The sequence below is a fragment of the Hemiscyllium ocellatum genome, chromosome 12, assembly GCF_020745735.1.
Source record: "Hemiscyllium ocellatum isolate sHemOce1 chromosome 12, sHemOce1.pat.X.cur, whole genome shotgun sequence".
Lineage (NCBI taxonomy): Eukaryota > Metazoa > Chordata > Chondrichthyes > Orectolobiformes > Hemiscylliidae > Hemiscyllium > Hemiscyllium ocellatum.
Window position 1 is genome coordinate 38,590,876 of NC_083412.1, and position 27,894 is coordinate 38,618,769.

The following is a 27,894-nucleotide window of genomic DNA, read 5'->3' on the forward strand; positions in this document are numbered from 1 at the left end:
AAAATGCAATTATTCCAATTTCTTTTTGCATTCTTTGCTTTAAGAATTCAAAAAACAGGATTTCTGCAATGCCTTACTGCTTACAAATGTATGAATTATTTTTTGCTCACTCCACTCTTTGAATGCTTATCTGTTCCATGATCTCAAAATAGACACATACCATACAGAGTAGCTTGCAATATCTTACTTGTGACCAGCTAATTAAAAGCAATTCGTGTTTTCTTTTTAACTGATCAAGGTATCATTAGGTAAAATCTCATCTATTTCAATTTTTAGTCATATATTTTAGTCATTGGCCCCTGTAAAGTCACGTGTGTTGAGGCTGATAATTGTCTATCAGTGGAAGTCGCACTACATAAAATATAATCCTGCACTATGCTACGAATCATCCTCTTCAGAGGAACATATTCCAATCAGATTCTATAGGCTGAAACATGTAAACTTGTGAACTAAATGTGAAGCTCTAATGTTCAGTGAAATTCACCAGTACAATGTTTAAACATAATGAGAATGATCTGTAATGGCACACTTGCCCTTTATAAGAGATATAAATCTTTGAAACATGAAATCCAGCTGGCTGCAAACAAAATTTGGGAGGTTTTGTGCCACTTTCAATATTGATACAATGTCATTCCGATTAGCTTCTCTCAAGCAAAGAATTAACAATCAATCAACAAACAACAGCCTACTGAACTGAAACAGATTACTTATTTTGAGCTATTAATTACAATGACAAGATTTTCAATCAAATTTGATATTCCATTCATATCAGGTAAATTAATTGATAAACATATGCCATGGAAAGGAAGCTAGTGAAGAAATCAGTCAACTCAATTGTGGATTAACAATCTATTGCTCGAGGTTGCAAGACATTCATAATGAACAATTGGTACATACAGATTACATAAGCCATTTGCTATTAGAAAAACATTATCAAATTAGTGGTAAAATATAGACTACCAATTTCTAAGGTCAGTCAGCTGGTTTTAATAACTGGTGCTGGCATGGATCAATTTTTTGTTAATAGGAAGAAAAGTGGATAGAAAACGGCGACAGTAATCACTTGACCATGAATTAAGGCACGTTCAGGAAATCAGTGTGAAATGTCAACTAAATCAGCTGAACTGAAGTAATCATTTTACTTCAAGACATTGAAACCAGTCAGGCAGCTGTGTCAGGCAGCAAGAGACTTGTAGCTCTCGTGTTAATTTGCATTTGTGTGATAAGTTCCACATCTTGGATAAGAGAGTTTGCCTGCTACACTCAGTTTGGAAAAGCAATGAATTCAGACCCGGGAATGCAAAAATGAATCATATTTCAATAACAAGTTCATAGAGCAGTAAGCAGACAGAAAGGAAGATAGATTAGTAGCAGTGAGCACTAGAAAATTCTTTCTCCCTGTGTTCTCCTCTCTGTAACTCAAAACCAGTATGGGTGTTAAGGTAAAGTAGAAAGATAATCATCCACCAAAAATTCCAACATTCTACAGCTTTTGAAATTTATAAGGATGGAAGGCATCAGTCACACAGCAATTACACAAAGTTCAATTATAACATTAAAGAACTGTAAAAACTTCATATTATTTATCATCCTGTCAGTTTTTTTTAAAGCTTTACATGTGTATTATTATTTGTTTTCTTGCCATTATTATATAATTAAATTACTTTTTTGTTTATTCAAGAAAACCTTCGTCTTACTTGAAGTATGGTACAGGTCATTTTCCTATAAAGTATGTTTTGTTAAAGCAAATTGATAAGGCATTTCGATAAAGCGATTGGTGAATTGAGGACAATGTTTCTGTAGTCCACACTTTAAAAGCCTGCATTGGTTATGATGTGATTCCGGTCCTACTAGTTAAAACCGTGCTACTGTAACGTGATTTTTTAAAAACACGGGACTGCATGAGAACGGAAGTACTGTGTTATAGCAGAACTGACTCAATAGTTGAATGCTAAAAAGAATGAAAAGTCTTTGTTGCTTAAAAAGAGCTGAGCTGATACATGTATCTGTAATTGGTTCTAACAATATAACCATCAACAAAGTGAAATCAGAAACATATTTATTTTAAGATCAAACAATACTGTGTTTAGTTGCAAGTGAAACAAATCAGATCAGAATTCTTCATTGCATAATTGTTCTGCTTTCTTGGACCTGTACTTTAGTCAGCAGTAGTGCATAGCTTAATGCATTTTTAATGAGCAATGTAAAATAATATTGGTTACCATTTTGCATTTGTTGTTAATACTTTCTGGACTCGTGTACCTCATACTTTTGTTTTATTTCTGGTTTAAGCGTTCAGAAAATAGTTTTATAAAGTCAAACTATTAAAACAGTGATGAGGAGGTTTTCTATTTCCTCTTGAGGGTAGTGAATATGTGGAATTCTTTATCACAGAGGTCTGTCGAGGTTCGGTCATTCAGTATATGCAGGACTGAAATACGCAAACTGTAATCAGTACTGGAATAAGGGTAATAGCAAATAGGCATTTTTGGACAATGTGAAGTTGAGAATCAAGTTAAAAATCACACAACACTAGGTTATAGTCCAACATGTCTATTTAGAAGTACAAGCTTTCAGAACGCTGCTCCTTCATAAGGTAGCTAGCGTTCCGAAAGCTTGTACTTCCAAATAAACCTGTTGGACTATAACCTGGTGTTGTGTGATCTTTAACTTTGTCCACCCCAGTCCAAACAGGTACTGCCACATCAGAGTTAAGGATCTTCAGATCATGGCTGATCTGCTTAATGGCTAAGCAGACTTAAAGGACTGAAAGGCCTACTACTTGGCTTTGTTTTACCATCTTATAAAAACCTAGAAACCACTTGCAAGTCGTTATGAGTTGATGATGTTCATTCAATGTTGTAATAATTATCCAATTTTGCAGCCATGTGATCCCACAAAGCCTTTCTGAATGTTCCATGCTCCTGTCTGCATTCTGCATGTAATTCTTTCTGTCTTCAGAGCTTCTGAGCTCTCCAGTTGTATGCTTGTATGGACATCGTTAGCACAATATATTAATAATTAAGCGGATTCCAGATTGTCAAGCAAGAATGATAATGGGAAAATTTAGATCATGTTTATAATGCTGGAAATGATTGAGAATCTACAGTAAGCTGTGTTTAGTTTAGCTACCAATCGATGAATGTGAGAAACTAATTAGCATGTTGATAACATTTTGTGCAAGACATGGTGGAAAAGGAGAACACAATAATCTTGTATGCAAAGTTAATAAAATGTTGTTTGATTTTTCCATGCTTGGCTAAATCCTATGACCTTGAAGCTTTGGCTACAGGATTTGTCACATCACAGCATTTACTGTGAGTGAAATATACTTCACATCTGTGTGTGAGACACAAGGGTCTGACAAAACTATAAACCAAAATCATTCCTCTCATGATTTGTCTTTATTGATGATCACCCGGTAATTCTCTTGGCTCCACTGAACATCAATCGGTATAGATTTACTTGTTTTATTACTTGCTGCAGTTCATCCATAGTCAATGCCAGCAGCAAATGACAGAAATCCCAGAACTCTTTGGCATTGATATTTCTTATTGAAGTTCAAAATCTCATTGTGTTAGGTGAATCTGTACTTGTAGGTTTTTTTTTAATATGATGCAATAGAAATCTGTTTGCTAGAAAACTTAAGCTGAACATAAATATCCACTGTTTATGCAAAGTGACTACTCATTGAAAATTGTTGAACAAGTCTTAATGATTGGCAAAACTTCTCGCTTATATTGGCCCATGTACCTAGCATGTGAAATGCTTGTCCTCTAAATTCAGTTTTTTGATTGGCTAATCAGTGGAAGGAATTAAATTTATGCCTGATGTTTGAAATAAAATGGCACTACATCATTAAGTTATCATTCCAGTTTCTCCTGGAACTACAAGAATAAACATTGAAGGTTTCTGGTTCTGCAATGATTCCTTCAAGGATTGTAGGTTAGAATATTCAAAGTTGACTGCAATTATATGAAACTCTGCATATTGATATAGAACATAGAATTAAGAACAGCACAGCACTGAAAGGTGTGCCAACCATAATGCTATTTGTAACTAAAAATCCCATCTGTCCCTCTATTCCCTGCCTGTTCATGTGTCTGTCGAAATGCCTCTTGAAATTGCTATCATATTTCATTCTACCTTGCCATGCAGCACATTCCAGGCACCTGCCACCTTCTGTGCAAATGATTGGCCTTGCACATCTCTTATAAACTTACCTCCTCTCACTTTAAACCTATGCCTTTTCATTTTTGAAAGTTGCACCCTGGAGAAAAGACTCCCAACTATCCACCCTATCCATGCCTAGCATAATTGTATGTCCTCCTATCATCTGAATTGAACAGTCCACATTCTATAACTATTCTATAACTTCTAAATTACATATTTGAGGAATAATTGCCTCTCCCAAGTGGACAATCTTGAAGACTAAAAGCTGTCCAAAGTGATGACCATCTAATTTCTGCCAGGAGCAGTAGACCCTGCAGCAAAATCCAAAGGGTTTATGTTGCTTGTTCAGGGTAAAAACAGACAAGCACGTGTCAAACCTCTTCCCTTCCTGACTTTCTGCACTTCCCTTTCTGCTTATTGGATCATGGACTACACCTTTTCACACCATCTGGTTAAAGAACACCACTTTCCTTTCCTGATCTTCCAATAAAAAAGAATCAAGTTCCACTTATCATTTTCAATATTAGATTAAATAGTTATTATTTGAATAGCTCTGAATCCCAAAAGATGGAGGATGGGAAAAAAATGTGACTGTCGGAGTTGGGCCTTTTCTGAGGTATTTTCAATGTTTGAGCTGATTTCCTCAAATTCTTGGAGCAGTGATTACTGTTTTATAAGCTGTTGGATTGTTTTGGAAGTTTCAGGAAAAAAGGATCAAAACAGCAGCATTATAAAAAAGGACAAAGAGTGTGAGAGAGCCGGTTCCACATGGGAGATGATAAAAGTGAATCTGCACTGTTGTGTGACCAGACAGTGAACTTTCAGTGCTGACTGCCTCTGCTGTTTTAGTTTCAAGGAAACTAAACTCTGGACATGGACTTTGTTCGAAGATGGAATGAGCTGCCAGAGAAATTGGTGGAAGCTGGTACAATTGCAACATTTAAAAGGCATCTTGATGGGCTACATGAATATAAAGTTTTTAGAGGGATATGGGCTAAATGCTGGCAAATGGGATCTAGATTAACTCAGGATATCTGGTCAGCATCAACGAGTTGGACCGAAGGGTCTGTTTCCATGCTGTATATCTCTATGACTCTGTATCATGATGAAGATTGTATGGTGCAATATATTAGAGCACTAAAGTGGCACTTTAATCTCTGGGAGCACAGGTTCTTATCGTTTCCTGATCCCCATTCTTTCTTTGTAGGAAAACATTGAATAAATGCCTATATTTTCCAATATAGATTGAAGGGAATCTTTAGTCTGTAGGGAAGGAGAACCAACAAAACCATTTCTATGTATTTCCTAACAGCTGGCATCAGAATACTATTTTCAAAGAACTCTTCCATTTGCTCTCCTTCCCTGTGGATGGCCCATGACATGTGACAAACTGTTTCTTGAATGTATTGACATTCCTCAAAGGGAAATCATTTGAACTTCAGAATTGAGGAAGAAATGTGACAGACAAAATAGGAGTGAAGGAAGAGGTGGAAGATTTAAAAAAACTGTGACATGAAAGAGTTGGTGTTTCACCAAAACAAAAGTTATGTCAAATATTGATCTATTCTGTGCATGTGAGAAAAATTACACCACCACAATAAATTGTGGATTGGTAATGAAAAGTAGTAGGGTTACAGAAGTCAAGATTTGCATTTCATTTTCTGAATTTATTCAATGAGTGCAGTGCACAAAACACTATTTCAGTAAAGGGCAGCTCGGAAATTACTTTCGGCTGATCATGTAATCAAAACTGTTATTATTTTTCACCATTCCTCACACATACAAAACATCCTTTTGTGTTTATACTGGATGGAAGTGTGGAATGAAGCTATCCTTCTGATCACCCCCTTCATTCCATGGGACGGCAGATGCTGGAGATCAGAGCTGAAAATGTGTTGCTGGAAAAGCACAGCAGGTCAGCCAGCATCCAAGGAGCAGGAGAATCGACATTTCGGGCATGAGCCTTTCTTCAGGAAACTTCATTGCATAACTTGCTGTGCTTAGATACAGCTTGGGAAGGTTCTGTTTCATCATAGTGTGGATTTTTTTTTTCAAATTCAGTCCATTGAGGAACCTGTATAGAATCTTGGAGAGAAGAAAGAAAATCTCCTGGAAATCATTACTAAAGAGTTTGTATCAAATTTGCAGACATCTTTAATGGTATCTTCAATGGCCACTGATGCAAAAGATTATAGGACTTACAAGGAATACACTTGATCCAATTCATTGTCCTGCTTACAACTGAAAAATAATCTTGTGTTGGAAACCACTAATAAAAGTATGCCATTTATTGAATGGACTTGCTGTGAATTCCACTGAATTCATTTAATTTTCCAGCAAAAGTCCTGCCTTATTGGTTCTTGCACTCTGTGATGAATTGTATGAAACTTTGATAAATGTCACTTTGAGTCATTGCTGCTTAATCTAAAGGCTGTAAGCTTAAATCACATTTCCAATTTGGAGCTGAGCTGACACTCCAACATAGCACCAAAGAGGTGTTGCTTCGATAATGGTACTGCCCTTTGAATGTGATGGTAATTGAAAGCACAACTACTTGCCCTCTTCAGTGATTCAGATAGAAGATCCTATGGCACTATTCAGAGATAGGCAGAATAATTCTTCTGGTGTTGTGGTCAACACTTACCCCTTCATCAAAATTATTATTAAAAAGTCTTTATATTTGTCATTTTCCTGTTTTGAAGTGGGACTTTGGGACATCGGAGGTTACGCTGTATATACACATCACTCCTCAATCTCAATCTAACTAAAGATTTATCCAGCTTCTTTTGGACATATCAATTGCAACTATATCAATTGCTTCAACAAGGAATCTGTTCAACAGTATCTGAATGAGGTTCAGTTCTCCAATACTTGCTCCAACCTATCTCCTTCCAGTTAGGTAATGCATTCCTCACCATAGCTGGAAATCTTTTTGATCACATCTCATGTCATGTTCATTGTGATCAAAGCAAGATAAATTCAGTTTCTGATTGTCTCTTCAGAATATACAGAATGTAAGTGAATTCCCAAAAATGTGATTTTCCAAGTACTCTCAACTGTTGAGTACTCTGTCATCTAAATAATCATCTAGTCATCTCAAATAAAACAATATTAGTATAAGTTTGTTTGTAACAAGTTCATATTAATTTGACTGGCTATTTAGATGAGTGATTCAGTTTTAGACCATCCCTTTGCCCAACATGGGCAATGCCGTACCATTTCAGATAAATGCTGAAAATGTGTTGCTAGAAAAGCGCAGCAGGTCAGGCAGCATCCAAGGAGCTGGAGAATTGACATTTTGGACATGAGCCCTTCTTCAGGTTAATTTCAACTCATTTCCGATTAATATAAAGATTATACTGGAAGCATTTGTTGCAAAATGATTAAACTCTATAAAACATTTTAAAAACGTGTGCAATTTATTTTAATTCCAAGATCTGACAACTTCTGACTGTGTTCTTTTCTGCTGGTACTTTTATTATTATTTACGTACAAATACAGAAACATATGAATTAGGACCAGAATATGACATTTGGCCCCTTGGGGCGGCTCTGCCAGTCAATTAGATTGGCTGATCTAACTGTGACCTCAAATCCACGTTGTAGCCTACCCCAATAAAGTTTCACTCCCTTGTTAGTCAAAAATTGATCTACCTTTGCCTTAAATGTTGTACAGGTTAGGTGGATTGACCATGCCAAAATTGAACCATTGTGTCCAGTATGTGCAGACTAGGTGGATTAGCCATGGTAAATGTGGAGTAATGAGTGCTGGGTCTTCAGAAGGTTGTCACAGTCTCGATGGGCCAAATGGCTTTTTTCAGCACTGATAAAATTCTATGAGAAGTACTCAATGACTCCCCAAAGACTCATGACCTTCTGAGAGAAATTATTTTTTGATCATCTCCATCCTTAGGGCAGACCTCTTATTTTTAAACTGTGTCTCCTAGTTATGGTCTAAACCACCATGGGAAACTTCCTTTCAAAATCCATTCTGTCTGGTCCTCTCAGAATCTTTTATTTTACAATAAGATCATCTGCCATTCTTATAAACTTTAATGGTTACTGCCCAGTCTGTCCAAATTTTTCCCTTCAGATAACACTCCCATCCCAGGTGTAAATCAAGTAAAGCTTCCCTGAACTGTTTCTGAAGCATTTGCATTTACCTTAAATAAGTAGACAAAAATGGTTTCCGATATTCCATAATGGCTTCACCAACATTTGGTATAATTGTTATTCCTTTTACAATCTGACTTTTACATCCCATGCCCTTTGCCATAAGCAATAACATTCCTAATCACTTGCTGCCTGTGCTTGCTAATACTTTTGATACCTGTACAATGACACCCAAATTCATCAATTTATACCTCGGAGTTCTGCAATCTCTCTCTATTTTAAATAATTTTCTGCTTTCTTATTCTTCATGCCAAAGTGAACAAGTTCATATTTTCCCATATTATACTCCTGTCAAATTTTTGTCTCTTCATTTATTCTTTCACAGAACATGGTGTTACTGGCTAGGCCAAGGTTTCTTATTCATACTAATTGCCATTGAGTAATTAGGTAATGATGAGCTGTCTTCCTGAACTTCTGTCATTCATTTGGTTTTATTCAGTAGAGTGTTCCAGGATTTTGATTCAATGATAATGGAGGAATTGTGATTTAGTTCCAAGTCAGAATGGTATTGGCTTGGAAGGGAACTTGCATGTGGTGGCGTTCGCATCCATCTCCTACCCTTTTCACGAGTCATGAGTTTGGAAAATGCTTTTGAAGGAGGCTTTGTATCTTGCAGATGCTCTGATCATGTGTCAGTGTATAGGGAGTGATGCTCAAGGTGGTGTATGAGATGCCGGTCAAACACATTCCTTGAGCTGGATTGTGTTGAATTTCTTGAGTGTTGTTGGAGTTGCATTTGTCTAGGCCAGTGGAGGGTATTCCCCCATTCTGTTCACTAGAAACATGCAGATAGTGAACGGATTCTTGGTGAGTTACTTGCCAGTTTCTGACCTGCTCCAATATTGAGGGTATTTGTATGACTGGTTCAGTTCAGTTTCTGGTCAATGTCAAACTCCCAGAACGTTGATGATGGTTGAAATTCACCAATGATAATGCCATTACGTCTTAAGGGAAAATGGTTGGATTCTTTCATTGAAAATGATTCAGTGTCACAATTATGTGATGAAAATATTACTTGCTACTTAACAGTCCAAGCCTGAATGTTGCCCAGGCCTTTCCAAATATGGGCACATTATGTTAGTGTCTGAGGAGTCGCTATTGGTACTGCAAATTATGTAATTATGACCAAAAATCCTTGCTTCTGACCTGATCATGTTACAAAGCTCCTTGGTGAAGCAGCTGAAGCTGGTCAGGCCTTTACACTGGCAAACTCCTGTCATGAAGGCCTGGGGCAAAGAAGATTAACTGGTGACAACAGCATTCATCCTTCTTTGTATGAGGTATATTTCCAATCAGGGCAGAATCTTCCCCATGGTTCCTTTGCTTCAGTTTTGCTTGGGTTCCTTGATGTCACAGTGAGTCAAACATTGTCTTGATATATAAGGGCAGCACGGTGGCACAGTGGTTAGCACTGCTGCCTCACAGCGCCAGGGACCTGGGTTCAATTCCCGCCTCAGGCGACTGACTGTGTGGAGTTTGCACATTCTCCCCGTGTCTGCGTGGGTTTCCTCCGGGTGCTCCGGTTTCCTCCCACAGTCCAAAGATGTGCGGGTCAGGTGAATTGGCCATGCTAAATTACCCATAATGTTAGGTAAGGGGTATATGTAGGGGTATGGGTGGGTTGCGCTTCGGCAGGTCGGTGTGGACTTGTTGGGCTGAAGGGCCTGTTTCCACACTGTAAGTAATCTAATCTATATGCAGTCACATGCATCTCACCTCTACTTTCAGCTCTCTTGTTCAAGGCCTTAATAAGGTGCAACCGAGTAGCCCAGCAGACAAACTAATCTTCAGCAAACACCTTATCGCTGTCTAAGTGCAGCTTGATAACACTGTTGCAAGCCCTTCCTTTTCTGATTATCGTGAGTAAACTGGTGGGCATTGACCAGTTGTATTTGTATCATTTCTTTTGTGAACAGGTTATGTTAGGGCAACTGTACACATTGTTGGCTGTGTCCTACTTTTGTGGCTGTACTAGAACAACTTGAATAGGAGCACTGTAGCGATCAATTTTTCACACTCGTGGCTGGTTGTTATCAAGCCCACAGTTTTTGCAGTATCCACCTTTATTGCATTGGTAATTTTGGATATTCTATTTGGCTTACATTGGGAAAATCTGCTGTCATGAATTTGAATTGTTTCCTCACTCTGTTAAATCACTTCAACATATTTGGGGATTATTTGTGCTCATACAAGAACAATTTCCCTGATCCCTTCAGAGTTTGAGCTGAGTTATGGGAGGATGAACCTTTCAGTCTTTTTTCTGGATTAGATCATGAATATTTTCATAATGGTACAGCCAATAACTTTTCATAGTCATAATTTTTGTCTCAGTAGATTGGTATGTCAATGTACTCGGATGAATGTCATGTTTGTAACAAGGTTTTTAAAGTCATACGATTATCATGAGCTTTTAATCTAAAGGAATAAAGTCTCAATAAATCAGGCAATATGGCAGTGTTACATAATAGGATTCTGATCGTTATTTTCCACAACTAATGTTTAGTTCCATATATAAAAAATTGGAGTCAGCATTTATCATAGATCAAGCTAGGGTGTGTGTGGTATGCAAGATGGATATTTTTTTTTCCTTATTGCTTTTGCTGAGGAGTTTGCCTGAACAAATCAGACAGCAGACAATTGGGCTGAACAGATCATACAAGCTTTAAATTTCAATCACATATAGTCCTGTTCAGCTGCAAGAGGAGAAATTGTCAACCATTGAGCTGCCCTTCTTTCCTAATTATAAATTATTGTGATCATTTGAAATTTGGCATTCCTGAGTTTGTCCTGATTAGTGGAAGACAAAAGACTTTGACAACATGCCTCACTTTTCAACACTTTTAAAAAAGATGCTTTAATTCACATCACTTCTTTTATGGCCATGATTGTTCCAATGTCAAAAAACAGCAATGTGACATTTGTGGTGATGATTGAGGCTTAAGTATTAGCCAAGATTCTGGGGATATATTCCCTGCTCCTCTTCAAAGTAGCTCATTCATCTGGAAGTACAATTGGAACTTAATTTTATCATTTCATCCAAATGATGGTACCTCAGCCGGTGCAATACTCCCTTCGTGCTGCACTAAAATGACTGCCTTTGTGTTTTGCTCAAATCCTGGACACTTGAGCAAACTCCAAAGCATGAGAGCTACCAACTGAACCATAACTGATACATTCAAAAGTTTGGGTATGTCAGAGGCTGATTTCTGCACATCAAAACCTCCCTTCATGTGTTTCAACTATGTGCCATACCCAGAAGATACTTATACTCTTTGAGAGTAAAATCGGCTTCTTAACAGTCAAGTCCTGAGCTGAAAGGATATTTCTCAAAACTGAATGTTGTACTGTTACTTCAGCAAATGGCAATAATGACAATGAGATTATTTAATAACTGTCAGGTTTTTAAACTTTGTCGTGAAAAATATGAATGAATGAGGTAATCAAGAGAAGTGTAAATGCAGTTTGGCAGGCAGAAAGCTTTAAGTCAGTGAGGATGCTGTTTGGCAATATTTTATAACGCTATTCTCTGATTATGTGTCTGACCTGCCTACTTGTGTTGTTTTCATCCCAGGGATATTATCCCGACAAAAGAAAAATCAACACGTAATTTGTTCCAGCCCTCCTTCCATTTTCTTTAAGACTGGTTAACCTAAAATGTAACTGGATTTGCTTCGCTCACCAGTAATTTTCGTCTATTTTTTAATGTCAGGAAAAGCACAGCTGAACTTGAAAGTTCACTATTTGGGAAGTGATGGTTGTCACATTGTAACAAATGTCTTAATCTGGGTTTAAATTTTTATTTACCGCTTGAGGATGAATGTAAAGCAGCAAATCAAGTGTGGCACAACATAAACCTGCAGTTAACATTCACAGGATTGAAGCAGGCTGCATTTCATGCTCCAAAAATTGAGTGTTTGCAAATACTTCCTGTTCACTTCAGCCATTTCTAGTATAATATACCCTACTGGTCCAGTAATGTTGATTTATTTAGGTTCTAGCTTTTTATTATGAAGTTCTGTTCCATATATGTGCAAGATCGAATCTTTTTCTTGCCCAAATTAGGTTACTCATTGGGTATGTGTATTTCAGTGGCCAAGAACTGTTATATCACTGGAACTAAAATGAATCAACGTTTCACCTTGAAGTCATGGCCATACTGTAACCTGGGCTTACTCATTTTGGTCTGCAGCAATAGAGATATGGCCTGGAATGGATCAGACACACTGAGAGAAAGAGGATTACTTTGTGTAGTGTGTAGCTGCTACAACACTGGGTTAGGTTTTAGGATGGTGAGGAGTGAAACCAAGAGTATGCGCAATGATCATAAAAGAAACATTTAACATCTGTATCTGTGTCGCTGCCATTTCCCATTCAACTGATAATGTTCAGCTTACCTGTTCTTAATATACACTAATACGATGTGCTAATTATTTTTCCCTGTGCCTTGTCAGCATGTTTCATCCTCTCTCTCCTTGAAAGCATTCACCCTGCCTCTCAGTGCCCACTTCAAACTGCTGGTAGAAGATTTATGAATCCCCTGTCATGGTCACTGTTATTCTATTCTCATCTACTCTCTTTGCCAGTCGTATTATCCCCTTCACTCTCCTTGTTCAATGTACAGTATTGTACTTGACCCACTTCTCACTTGAAGAATTCACCTGACATCATTCATGCATTCCTTTTTATTTACTTTCAACATATTTCCCTATGTCCCTTATTATCTAACTTCCACCTTTGCTGGAATGGATGTAGCCTGCATCTGAAAAACTTCCTCCTTAAAGATAGCCTGCCGTTCTGTCACTGTTTTTCCTACCAGTCTTTGGCTCTATTTGACTTGATTTAGATTCCTCCTCATCCTATTGAAATTGCACCCCCCCCCCCCCACCCCCTTAATCTAATTGAAATTGACCTCTTCCAATTTATGTCTACGTTAGATAATCCCCTGCTCTTTTCCGTTACTAATCTAAACTCATGATAGCAATGTTTGCTCTTCCCCTAAAAGTTGGCTGGTGAGGTTTTAATTCAGTATGTGTTTTGCTTCTTGACAACTGCGAGCAGAGTTTAGCACTGATGGTCAGGAATGTCTGTGAAGCCAGTGTTAATGTACTTTAAAGGCTGTTATATGTTACATGACAATAGTTATGTTTGTAAATATGGAAGGATAATCATTTGATCTTTGAACATCTGTGTATTGTTGTTATTAGTTATTGCAAGCAGAAATGACATGTCATAAATATTATTGTTTAACCAACACACCATTACTTATGTTCTAAACTGTAATGAATGTCTGTTAACCTTTTCAGAAAAATGCTGAATATTTTTATGACCCTGATAGGAATAGTGCAGTGGAAATTAACCTCTCCCACCCAATCCACAATTCATCACAAATGTGTAAATGGTCAATTTAATCACTAAATTAGTTAACTTGCAAGACTTCAGCTTCTATCTAAGATAAACTTTCAGCAGGTTTCATCATCAAATAAGAAAAAAAACTTGTAGCAAATTTATCCCTTAACAAGTGAAAAATTGGATTATTAATTACTGACATGACAACAAACTGTACCCTTCCCATCTCAGCACACATTTATATTTGTTCACAAATAGGATGGACAAAACAGACCAGATAAGCAGTTTTGTGGGTAGAAACATTGTGCAAAAAGGAGCAAAGTTTGGAGAATGAGGTGATTTTCCAACAGTTCCTTTTTGATTTATGCTGACAATGTCACGTCAACCACTGTGGAAATGCTTGATTCAGTAGTCAGTCATTTGGACCTAGGTCCTTTGCTTAATTAGAAGTTCTTTCCTTCAGAATGTTTGTGCTGGTTTTCTCCAGCACAGAGGAAGGGGAAGAGAATTGGCTTGTTTTCAGACGTTTTGAGGCAAGAGTGCCAACTGCTATCTTCTCAGTCTGTAACAAAACCGTTAGTTAAAACAATATAAAAGCTGCTGCTGAGCAGACTTATTTTTCAATCCCAAAATACTTATTGCCCTCTGGGGTCTCAATATTTTCTAATATAGCTTCTCCAAAACTCATGTGCTCTTGGGTAACCAATGAGTGACACCAAACAGTTCAACTTTTGTTGTAGAGTATCAATAAACACCAGTTCATTCTCTACAAAACAGCACTCTACACTTCCCATTTCCAATTGGTATTTCAAATAAAATATATGTAGTCTTACAGGAGACTTGTCCATCACCTTTCTCCCACAACTGCACCACAATGATGGTAATTTTTATGTTAATATTAAAGATTGGTGAATGAACCCCAATTTTTGCACTGCCTTTTCTACAGGGTGCATTTTGTATTTTTGTAAAGTGAAGGTAATTATGCAGAGCGCAGGAAAGGAACAATTTTAGCTGTGTACATGAACTACATACATTTTTTAGATTCCCCACAGTATGGAAGCAGGCCCTTCGGCCCAACAAGTCCATACTAACCGTCTGAAGAGTAACCCACCCTATATTTATCCATGACTAATGCGCCTCACACTATGGGCAATTTAGCACGGCCAAGTTACCTAATCTGCACATCTTTGGATTGTGGGAGGAAACAGGAGCACCCGGAGGAAACCCATGCAGACTCAGGGAGAATGTGCAAACTCCACACTGACAGTTGCCCGAGGTGAGAATCAAACCCCGGTTGCTGGTGCTGCGAGGCAGCAGTGCTATCCACTGAGCCACCGTGCCGCTCCATTGAACCTATTGTTCCAATACCTTTAAAAAGTGCTTTCTGCTTATTAATGGTCCATTCTGAATCTATTTCTGAAAAGCAGTGAATAATACTACTGTTGATCTTGAAGGTGAAAGTTATTTCATTGTGTATCCATGATGATTTAGCAAGGAGATTAATTCTTTGTACTGCTGTTTTACAGGAATTACAGAATGGAATTGGAAGCCGGCAAAATGTTGTCACATCTCTGAATGTGACTGGGGAGGAGATTGCTGGACAGTCATCAGCATCCGACGGTGCCATCCTTCAGGAGAAGCTCAGCAGCCTGCACAGGCGTTGGCAAGAGATCTGCAGACAAGTGGATGAGAGAAATAGAAGGCAATCTCAAAACTTTCTTTCCATATTTTATTGTTGGCTTGTTCTTGATATTCAATCCTTAATATTTTCTCTATCCAGGTTGTAATTTCAAGTACAGATGATGAAGTTTAATCTCTGCAATATATCGGAAACTCTTGACAGTTTATTCATTGAGAGTTTCAAGGGTGTTCCCGATTGCTATAAGTTCAGTGAAAAATTGGTGGATAGTCGCATTACAGCTAATTTTCCACTCAAATTATCATAGTTGAGGAGCCAAGGAGAATCATGGTGATTGTCTATTTGATGATATACCAGTGGGATTCTGTATTCCAGCCAAAACATTCCACCAGCCACTAGTATAAGAAAAAGCTGGTTCATTCTTGTTCCATTCAAATTGTTATTGTTGTTGACTTGTTGAATTTTAATTAGATTTTGCTTTAAGTTAATTGTTTTCAAAGAAAACATTTTTCCATATCGAGCGGCTGCAAGGCAAAAGTCAGGAGTATGATAGAATCCGCCCCACTTACCTGGATTGGTGCAGCTCCAATAACACAAGACATTTGACACCATCCTGAATACTGCAGCAACTTGATTGGCCCCGGGGGAGAAATCTCTTCACCCAGACAGTGCTGAGCCTGTGGACTTTTCTATCACAGAAAACTATAGGAAGGATGTGGAGGCACTGGAATGGGTGCAGAGGAGGTTTACCAGGATGTTGCCTGGTATGGTAGGAAGATCGTATGAGGAAAGGCTGAGGCACTTGGGGCTGTTTTCATTGGAGAAAAGAAGGTTTAGGGTGACTTGATAGAGGTGTACAAGATGATTAGGGGTTTAGATAGGGTTGACCATGAGAACCTTTTTCCACGTATGGAGTAAGATATTACGAGGGGGCATAGCTTTAAATTAAGGGGTGGTAGGTATAGGACAGATGTTAGGGGTAGATTCTTAACTCAGCGAGTCGTGAGTTCATGGAATGCCCTGCCAGTAACAGTGGTGGACTCTCCCTCTTTATGGGCATTTAAACAAGTATTGGATAGGCATATGGAGGAAAGTGGGCTAGTGTAGGTTAGGTGGGCTTGGATCGGCGCAACATCGAGGGCCGAAGGGCCTGTACTGCGCTGTATTTTTCTATGTTCTATGTTCTATGTCTACTGCCTCCACCACTGATGCTCCGAAACAGTGTGCAACATTGACAAAGATGCACTGTAGAAATTTTCCCAGGCTTCTTAAAGAGCACTTTCCAAAACCACAACCATGTCCATCGAGAAAGGTCAGGGCAGCAGATACATGGGAACACTATCCCCTCCAAACCACTCTCCATCCTGGCTTAGAAATATATATTGTTCCTTTACTATCACAGTGTCAAATCTTTGACACACCTTTGTGAATGGTATTGTAGGTCTACCTGCAGCAGATGGAATAAGGAGTTTAAGAAGGTAGCTCACCACCACCTCGAAGGCAAATAAGGATGAACAATAAATGCTGGTCCAAGCAGTGACACCCACATCACACAAATGCATTTAAACATTGCAACCTGAAGTTGATGCCATTTTCAAACAGTATTTGATAAAATGCTGCATTATAAGCATTTCAGGAAAGTTAAAAATTGTACAATGAAAGGACCATTGACATCAGTGACAGAGCAATGGTAAAGCACAGTCTTATTTGAACTGGAAGAAGTTACCTAGCGAAGTTCCTTAGGGCTCAGCAGTAGAATCACTGCTTTTCTTGATCGACATTAGTGATCAATACTTATATGCAAAAACAAGACTCCAAACCTTGCAGATCATATAATATTTTAACTACTGTTAACTATGGGGTATATAGCAATGGACTTTTGGAGGTCATGTACATGATTGCGAAATAGATGAACAATGTTCTCAAAGGGGAGAAGGGCCAGCAAAAGGTCATTGTCCACATTGCAACCAACGATATAGGAAGGGAAAAGATTGAGATTCTGAAGAGAGAGTTAGGCAGGAATTTAAAAAGGAGGTCCTCAAGTGTAGTAATATCTGGATTACTCCCAGTGCTACGAGCTAGTGAAGGCAGGAATAGGAGGATAGAGCAGATGAATGCATGGCTGAGGAGCTGGTATGTGGGAGAAGGATTCACATTTTTGGATCATTGGAATCTCTTTTGGGGTAGCAGTGACCTGTGCAAGAAGGATGGATTGCACCTAAATTGGAAGGGGACTAATATACTGGCAGGGAAATTTGCTGGAGCTGCTCGGGAGGATTGAAACTAGTAAGGCGGGGGGGGACCAAGGGAGATAATGAGGAAAGAGATCGGTCTGAGACTGGTGCAGTTGAGAACAGTAGTGAGTCAAACAGTCAGGGCAGGCGGGGACAAGATAGAACTGATAAATTAAGCTGCATTTATTTCAATGCAAGGGGCTGAACAGGGAAGGCAGATGAACTCAGAGCGTGGTTAGGAACATGGGACTGGGATATCATAGCGATTACAGAAACATGGCTCAGGGATGGGCAGGACTGGCAGCTTAATGTTCCAGGATACAACTGCTACAGGAAGTCTAGAAATGGAGGCAAGAGAGGAGGGGGAGTGGCATTTTTGATAAGGGATAGCATTACAGCTCTGCTGAGGGAGGATATTCCCAGAAATGCATCCAGGGAAGTTACTTGGGTGGAACTGAGAAATAAGAAAGGGATGATCACCTTATTGGGATTGTATTATAGACCCACTAATAGGCAGATGGAAATTGTGAAACAAACTTGTAAGGAGATCTCAGCTATCTGTAAGAATAGGGTGGTTATGGCAGGGGATGTAACTTTCCACGCATAGACTGGGACTGCCATAATGTTAAGGGTTTAGATTAGATTAGATTACTTACAGCGTGGAAACAGGCCCTTCGGCCAAACAAGTCCATACCGACCCGCCGAAGCGCAACCCACCCATACCCCTACACCAAACACTATGGGCAATTTAGCATGGCTGATCCACCAAACCTGCACATTTTTGTGACTGTGGGAGGAAACCGGAGCAGCCGGAGGAAACCCACTCAGACACGGGGAGAATGTGCAAACTCCACACAGTCAGTCGCCTGAGGCGGGAATTGAACCCAGGTCTCTGGCGCTGTGAGGCAGCAGTGCTAACCACTGTGCCACCATGTTTAGATGGAGATGAATTTGTTCAGTGCGTACAAGAAAATTTTCTGATTCAGTATGTGGATGTACCTCCTAGAGAAGGTGCAAAGGGGAAGCACTTTGAGGCCAGCAACCATAATTCTATTAGATTTAAAATAATGATGGAGAAGGATAGACCAGATCTAAAAGTTGAAATTCTAAATTGGAGAAAGGCCAATTTGATGGTTTGGGGCAAATGTTCACAAATAAAGGGACAGCTGGAAAATGGGAAGCCTTCAGAAATGAGATAACGAGAATCCAGAGAAAGTGTATTCCTGTTAAGGTGAAAGGAAAGACTGATAGGTACAGGGAATGCTGAACGACTAAAGAAATTGAAGGTTTGGTTAAGACAGAGAAGGAACATATGAAAGGTACAGAAAGAATAGATCAAGTGAATCCTTAGAAGAGTATAAAAGAAGTAGGAGTATACTAAAGAGGGAAATCAGGAGGGCAAAAAGGGGACATGAGCTAGCTTTGGCAAATAGAATTAAGGAGAATCGAAAGGGTTTTTACAAATACATTAAGGACAAAAGGGTGACCAGGGAGACAATAGGGCCCCTCAAAGATCAGCAAGGTGGCCTTTGTGTGGAGTTGCAGAAGATGGGTAGATACTAAACGAGTACTTTGCATCAGTATTTACTGTGGAAAAGGATATGGAAGATACAGAATATAGGGAAGTAGATGGTGACATCTTGCAAAATGTCCATATTATAGAGGAGGAAAAAGTGCTGGATGTCTTCAACACATGGAGATGGATAAATCCCCAAGACCTGATCAGGTGTGCCCTAGAATACTGTGGGAAACTAGAGAAATGATTGTTGGTCCTCTTGCTAAGATATTTGTATCATCGATAGTCACAGGTGAGAAGCGAGAAGACTGGAGGTTGACTAATTTGGTTGGCTTAAGAAGGGTGGTAAGGACAAGCCAGGGAACTATAGACCAGTGAGCCGGATGTCTGCAGTGGGCAAGTTGTTGGAGGGAATCCTGAGGGACAAGATGTACATGTATTTGGAAAAGCAAGGACTGATTAGGGATCGTCAACATGGCTTTGTGCATGGGAAATCATGTCTCACAAACTTGACTAAGTTTTTTGAAGTAGTAACAAAGAGGGTTGATGAGGGCAGAGTGGTAGATGTGATCTATATGGACTTCAGTAAGGCGTTCGACAAGGTTCCCCATGGGAGACTGGTTAGCAAGGTTAGATCTCATGGAATACAGGAAGAACTAGCCATTTGGACACAGAACTGGCTCAAAGGTAGAAGACAGAGGGTGGTGGTGGAGGGAATCTTTTCAGACAGGAGGCCTGTGACCAATGGAGTGCCACAAGGATCAGTGCTGGGCCCTCTACTTTTTGTTATTTACATAAATGAAATAATTTATGCGAGCATAAGAGGTACAGTTAGTAAGTTTGCAGATGATCCCAAAATTGGAGGTGTAGTGGACAGTGAAGAAAGTTACCTCAGATTACAACAGGATCTTGATCAGATGGGCCAATGGGCTGAGAAGTGGCAGATGGAGTTTAATTTGAGATAAATGCGAGGTGCTGCATTTTGGGAAAGCAAATCTTAACAGGACTTATAAACTTAATGCTAAGGTCGTAGGGAGTGTTGCTGAACAAAGAGACCTTGGAGTGCAGGTTTATAGCTCCTTGAAAGTGGAGTCACAGGTAGATAGGATAGTGAAGAAGGCGTTTGGTATGCTTTCTTTTATTGGTCAGAGTATTGAGTACAGGAGTTGGGAGGTCATGCTGCGGCTGTACAGGACAACGGTTAGGCCACTGTTGGAATATTGTGTACAATTCTGGTCTCCTTCCTATCGGAAAGATATTGTAAAACGTGAAAGGGTTCAGAAACAATTTACAAGGATGTTGCCAGGTTGGAGGATTTGAGCTATAGGCAGAGGCTGAACAGGCTGGGGCTGTTTTCCCTGGAGCGTTGGAGGCTGAGGGGTGACCTTATAGAGGTTTACAAAATTTTGAGGTGCATGGATAGGATAAATAGACAAAGTCTTTTCCCTGGGGTGGGGGAGTCCAGAACTAGAGGGCATAGGTTTAGGGTGAGAGGGGAAAGATATAAAAGAGGCCTAAGGGGTAACGTTTTCACACAGAGGGTGGTACGTGTATGGAATGAGCTGCCAGAGGAAGTGGTGGAGGCTGGTACAGTTGCAACATTTAAAAGGCATTTAGATAGGTATATGAATAGGAAGGGTTTGGAAGGATATGGGCCGGGTGCTGGCAGGTGAGATTAGATTGGGTTGGGATATCTGGTCGGCATGGACAAGTTAGACCCAAGGGTCTATTTCCATGCTATACATCTCTATGACTCTAAGTGACCACTGAGATTTAAATCTGAAGTGAGTTATTTTGAAAGGACAACCACAAGGAGGCAAAGAAAGGGTACAGTTTGAATGGAACTGCAGGACTTGAAGCATTTCAATGTATGTGTGTTGAAATTGAATTACATGGCTAGGCAAGTTGCGGACACCTCTGGGACCCTGAACTTTACTAGAGGCATGCCCTAATCTAGACTCTGATCTCCAGCATCTGCAGTCCTCACTTTCGCCTCCATTTCTCATTCGAGTCTCGACCATGTATCAGTACTCACATTTTCTCATCCTGCCACATGCACAATTGTCAAATTGAGCACATGAAACATTAAGCTCCATCTAAACAGCCTGACATTTTTGTCCTTAAATTTCTCCACAAGCTTCTATGGGTTAAGGTCAATGTATATGATTGTCTCAGATATATTACTGGTAACATAAGCACTGAAATGTTGTCATGTTAACACCAAGCTCAAAGTCTCCTTCTCAATCGTCGAATATTTCTACTGATGAATGTTCAACTTCCTGGAGAAATATCCAATAGGCCTTTCTATCTTCTCGTCGTATTCTTGCAAGAGCACAGCATCGACACCCACACCACTCGCATCGATAGCTACCTTGAATGGTTTTGCGTAATTTGGTGTGGCTCATGCCGGGGCAATGGTTAACACAGCTTTCAGGCTGTCAACTACCTTCTAACAGTTCACTGTCCACTGAACCTTCTTGTCTTTCTTTCGCAATTAAGTGAGTGGAGTAACCACACTGCAAACGTTTGGTACAAATTTTAGCATAAAATCCACTTAATCCCAAGAACCGTAGTACTGCGCTTTTTGTCGATGGTATGAGAAATTCCCCAATTACCTTTGTTTTTGCATTCCATTGGGCCATTTGTCTGTGTCCAATAACATGGCCCAGGATAGTGACTTGGGCTTTGGCAAATTCACTTTTAGTCAGGCTTATCACCAAGTCTGTCTACCAAAGTCAATTAAACAATTCTGATAAATATTTTAACTGTTCCTTCCATGTGTGGCTAAAAATAACCAGGTCATCAATATAAACAACACAGTTGGGTAATCTGGCAATGACCTTATTGGTTAGTCTCTGAAATGTGGCTGGCACATTTTTCATACCAAATGGCATGACTTTAAACGGATGCAGTCCATTCGGCGTTACAAAAGCCAAAATTGCCTTCGCTCTTTCTGACAAAGGTACCCACCAGTATCCTCTGAGCAAGTCCAACTTAAAACTATAAGCTGCTTCTCGCAGCTTCTTAACACACTCTTCTAAATGTGGAATCGGATATGCATCAGTCTTTGTAACTGCTTTGACTTTGCAATAGTCCACATTTAACCTTTGGTTTTAGCACCATTACTATTGGTGAGCTCCAGTCACTGTAACTCACTTTTATTATATCGTCTTTGAGCATACGTTCAATCTCCTTTTGAACCTGAGCGACCTTTAGAGGGTTACACCTATAATGATGATGCTTAATAGGAACAGCATCTCCTATATCTACATCATGCATAGCTAGGTGAGTACTTCCCAGCTTATTTCCACTTATCTCCCCATGTGATAGTAATAACTCTTTCAAATCATTTCAATTTTTCTATGGAAGATAACTCAATGATTTATCCCAAGGTTTGACAACTCCCTCATTGTTCAATTTAATTTGAGGAATGTCCAATTCAGAATCCTCTGAACTTGGTTCTTCCCTTTAGACAATAGACAATAGGTGCAGGAGTAGGTTGTTTTGCCCTTCGAGCCTACACCACCATGATCATCCTCGATCAGTATCCTGTTCCTGCCTTATCCCCATAACCGTTGATTCCACAATCCTTAAGAGCTCTATCCAACTCTTTCTTGAAAGTATCCAGAGACTTGGCCTCCACAGCCTTCTGGGCAGAGCATTCCATACACCCATCACTCTCTGGGTGAAGAAGTTTCTCCTCAACTCTGTTCTAAGTGGCCTACCCCTTATTTTTAAACCTTTGTGTCCTCTGGTTCGGGAGTCACCCATCAGCGGAAACATACTTCCTGCCTCCAGAGTGTCCAATCCTTTAATAATCTTATGCATCTCAATCAGATCCCCTCTCAGTCTTCTAAACTCAAGGGTATACAAGCCCAGTCGCTGCAGTCTTTCAGCATGAGGTAGTCCCGCCATTCTGGGAATTGACCTCGTGAACCTACGCTGCACGCCTTCAATAGCCAGAATGTCTTTCCTCAAATTTGGAGACCAAAACTGCTCACAATATTCCAGGTGTGGTCTCACCAGGGCCCTGTACTGCTGCAGAAGGACCTCTTTGCTTCTATACTCAATTCCCCTTGTTATGAAGGCCAGCATGCCTTTAGCTTTCTTCACTGCCTGCTGTATCTGCATGCTTGCTGTCATTGATTGATGTACAAGAACACCTAGATCTCATTCTACTGCCCCTTTACCTAACTTGACTCCATTTAGGTAGTAATCTGCCTTCCTGTTCTTGCCACCGAAGTGGATAACCACACACTTATCTGCATTAAACTCATCTGCCATGCATCCAGTATTCTCCTAACATCCTCCTCACATTTCACCCTGCCACCAAGCTTTGTGTCATCAGCAAATTTGATAATAGTACTTTTAATACCGTCATCTATATCATTAATGTACATTGTAACAAGCTGCGGTCCCAGCACTGATCCCTGCGGCACACCACTGGTCACTGCCTGCCATTCCGAAAGGGAGCCATTTATCACTACTCTTTGTTTCCTGTCAGCCAACCAATTTTCAATCCATGTCGGTCTTTTGCCGCCAATACCATGTGCCCTAATTTTGCTCACTGACCTCCTTTGTGGGATTTTATCAAAAGGTTTTCTGAAAGTCCAGGTATAATACATCCATTGGATCTCCCTTGTCCATCTTCAAAGTTACATCCTCCCAACATTCCAGAAAATTAGTCAAGCAAGATTTCCCCTTCATAAATCCATACTGACTCTGACCTATCCTGTTACTGCTATCCAGATGTGTCATAATTTTGTCCTTTATAATTGACTCCAGCATTTTTCCCACCACTGAGGTCAGACTAACTGGTCTATAATTCTCTGTTTTCTCTCTCCCTCCTTTCTTTAAACGTGGGACAACATTAGCCACCCTCCAATCCGCAGGAACTGATCCTGAATCTATAGAACATTGGAAATTGATCACCAATGCATCCAGGATTTGTAGAGCCACCTGCTTCAGTGCCCTGGGATGCAGACCATCAGGTCCTGGGGATTTATCAGCCTTCAGACCTAACAGTCTCTCCAACACCATTTCCTGCCTAATATAAATTCCCTTCAGTTCAGGTCCTTCAGCCACTATTACATCTGGGAGATTACTCGTGTCTTCCCCAGTGAAGACAGATCTAAAGTACCAATTCAACTCTTCTGCCATTTCTTTGTTCCCAGTAATAAATTCACCTGTTTCTGTTTTCAAGGGCCCAATTTTAGTCTTAACCTTTTTTTTTCTTTTCACATACCTAAAAAAGCCTTTACTGTCCTCCTTTATATTTTTGGCCAGTTTACCTTTGTACCTTATTTTTTTCTTTGCGTATTTCCTTTTTAGTTATCCTCTGTTGTTCTTTAAAAGCTTCCCAGTCCTCAAATTTCCCACTCATCTTTGCTGTGTTATGCTTTTTCCCTTTTGTCTTTATATGGTTATTAACTTCCCTCATCTGCCACGGCCACCTCTGTCTCCCCTTAGGACCTTTCTTCCTTTTTGGAATGAAATGATCCTGCATCTTCTGCATTATACCTAGAAATACCTGCCATTGTTGTTCCACTGCCATCCCTGCTGGGGTATTGCACCATTGAACTTTGGCCAGCTCCTCCCTCATAGCTCCATAGTTCCCCTTATTCAACTGAAATATTGTCACTTCCGATTCTACCCTCTCCCTTTCAAACTGCAGATTAAAGCTCATTGTATTGTGGTCACTACCTCCTAATGGCTCCTTTACTTCGAGGTCCCTGATCAAGTACGGTTCGTTGCACAACATCAGATCCAGAATTGCCTTCTCCCTGATAGGCTCCAGGACAAGCTGTTCTAAGAATCCATCTCGGAGACACTCCACAAACTCCCTTTCTTGGGGTCCAGTACCATCCAGATTCTCCCAGTCTACCTGCATGTTGAAATCCCCCATAACAGCTGTAGTAATGCCTTTACAACAGGCCAATTTCAGCTCCTTATTCAACTTACACCCTACATCCAGGCTACTGTTTGGGGGCCTGTGGATAACTTCCATTAGGATCTTTCTACCCTTAGAATTTCTCAGCTCTGTCCATACTGACTCTACATCCCCGCAAGCAACTAAATATCATTCCTTACTGCCAGGCAGTCTGTCCTTACAACAGCACGTATAGTCTTGAACATTCATTTCCCAGGCCCTGTCCACTTGAAGCCACGTCTCAGTTATCCCCACAACATTGTAACTGCCAATTTCAAAATGAGCGTCAAGTTCATCCACCTTATTTCTAATGCTTCGTGCATTCATAATATTTTTAATTTGTTACTCCCCTCACCCTTCCTATCAATCCCTATTTCACTTGACCTTACGGCATGATCCTTTTTTGAGTTTTCTGCTCCATTGATTCCATTGTCTTTCTTGACTTCTCTTGTTCTAACTTTCCCTTTAACTTCCTTCTTAAACTTCCAGTTTGTCCCCTCCCCCCCCCCCCCCCCACCTTCCACTATTTAGATTAAACACAGCTGTGTTGCAGTGGCAAACCTACCTGCCAGAATGCTGGACCTCCACCTATTGAGGTGCAACCCGTCCCTCTTGTATAATTTATCCTTACTGCTAAACATACCCCAGTGATCCAAGAATTTAAATCCTTGCTTCCTACACAAGTTCCCCAGCCACACATTCAAGTCCATTGTCTGCCTGTTCCTGTCCTCTCCAGCCTGAGGAACTGGAAGCAAACCAGAGATAACCACCCTGGGTGTCCTGCTTTTCAGCCTTCTTCTGAGTTCTCTGAAGTCCCGCTGAAGAATGTCCCTCCTCTTCTTCCCAACATAATTTGTGCTGACATGAACTACTACGTCTGGCTCTTCTCCTTCGCCCTTGAGGATTTCCTGCACTCTGTCTGTGATGTCCTTAATCCTGGCACCAGGAAGGCAACACACCATCCTCAAATCCCACCTGTTGCCGCAGAAACCTCTTTCAATCCCTCTCACTATGGAGTCCCCTATTACTACGGCTGTGTGTGATGTCTGACTCCTCGGTTCTGCCTCCACGCCAATTTCTGATTGGCAGACCTGACTGCCTCTCGAACTGGCAGTGATGTCTGTCTCTACGGTTTCCATTGTAATCAGTAACACATTCCCTCTTGCTTTCCTTCCTGTCAAACTACCTGTTGAGCATTTTCACATGACTCACTCTGTGAGATTTTTTTCTTTCTGGAGTCCCTATCAAGTAGTTCACCTCAATCAATTTCATTTCGACTTGATAAGGTCCACTGAACCTTGCTTTTAAAAGTTCACGTATCATAGCAAACAACACGAACACCTTATCCCTGATAGCAAAATTGTGATTTTTTTTGATTTCCTGTTTGCTTCCAGTTTCATTGTATGCTGGGATATTTTTAAATACTGTCTAGCCAACTCCCCAGCTCTATTCAATTGTTCTCTTAGATTTGCCACATAATCCCAACATGTGGCCTCTGAATTCTGATTTACCAGTTTCTCCTTAATCAATTTTAACAGTCCTCTCACTTAATGCCCAAAATCGAATTCAAATAGTTGGAAGCAAAATTGGAATCAATTTCAATCCATGAGGTAAAGAAATTAAGGAAAAGAGAAATCCTCACCTGGAAAGGGGAAGGTAGATCTCTGTGAAGATCATAATGATAACTTACCACAGGTAAGGGGACAGAGAATTAGATTAGATTCCCTACAGTATGGAAACAGGCCATTTGACCCAACAAGTCCACACTGACTCTCCGAAGAGTACCTACCCGGACCCATTTTCCCTCTGACTAATGCACCTAACACTATGTGCAATTTAGCACGGCCAATCCACCTGACCTGCACATCAAGGATTGAAATTAAATCTGGAAGCCAAACTTTGCTTTATGGGCCATCTCATAATCATCAGCCATTTCAGCTGCTAACCTTGCCATTTTAACTCTCTGCTCTTCAACATGAGTTCTCATTACTTCAGAAAGTGAATTTTTGAACTCCCTGTCTAAGTGTCAATTTTTGAAGTTCAAACTCTCTCTCTCTCTTCTGCTGAAGCAATTCATTCTTTTTCTCTTTCCTCTGCTTTTAATCATAATTCCTTGTCTTTTGCCTCTCACTCAATTCATTTTCAATTGAATTGTAGCCATCTCTAAAGATTAATGGTGTTTCCAGCAAATGCAAATGCTGAGCTGAGCTAATTATTTCTTGCTTCCTCACAGAAGGAGGCAGCTCCAACCTCAGATTGTCTGCTGATTCCAACAGCTTGGCCTTAACCACCTTTTGTAAAACCGCCTGGGTCATTTCTCCTAGTCCCAGAAAACTCTTGGCGACTGTAAGAGCCATTGATATCCCAAGCACTGTTTATACCAACCAAACTCAAAAACCAGAACAAAAGACACTCACCCCTGCCACTCACTGCTTTTGAGTCCAACAACTCTAATCTCAATTTGAAACCATCGAACAAATATTGCAAAGAACACCCAATCTATTATGGACCAGGCCAGCCCCCTCAAAACGTTTCAAGAAGGTAGCCCAGACCCTAACTTTGCTGGTTGTTTTAAGCAGGTGTATGGTGGATATTCCAAGAGAAAAGCAGCTGGTCAAACCACTTAGTTTTAAACAAAACAATTTATTTACAAGGTTACTGAATGAAACACAAACAACAGTAAACAGAGTAGCAAATAACCTCTCCGAAAACCCAACAGAATCATCCCAACTTAATGATGCTGTTCCAAATACTTGCAGCAATCCCCATAAACATGGCTTGGCACAAAAGGTAAAATCAAACACAAATTCTTACGAGGTAGACATCAGAGAGAGAGAGAGAGAGAGTACTAGCCTTGACCTGTGTCTGTGAGTCCAGCAGCCTTT

The 27,894-nt window shown here is 40.1% G+C and overlaps 1 protein-coding gene across 7 annotated transcripts in view; it reads left to right on the forward strand.

Annotated features, from left to right (window-relative positions):
* The window catches only part of dmd (dystrophin), a 1,983,095-nt gene that overhangs the window by 1,359,564 nt on the left and 595,637 nt on the right, over window positions 1–27,894 (forward strand). For all 7 annotated transcript variants that reach the window (XM_060833515.1, XM_060833512.1, XM_060833514.1 and 4 more), the window contains one exon: window positions 15,218–15,393. In XM_060833515.1, the coding sequence (XP_060689498.1) occupies window positions 15,218–15,393 (176 nt within the window). The remainder of the gene's footprint in view (window positions 1–15,217; window positions 15,394–27,894) is intronic.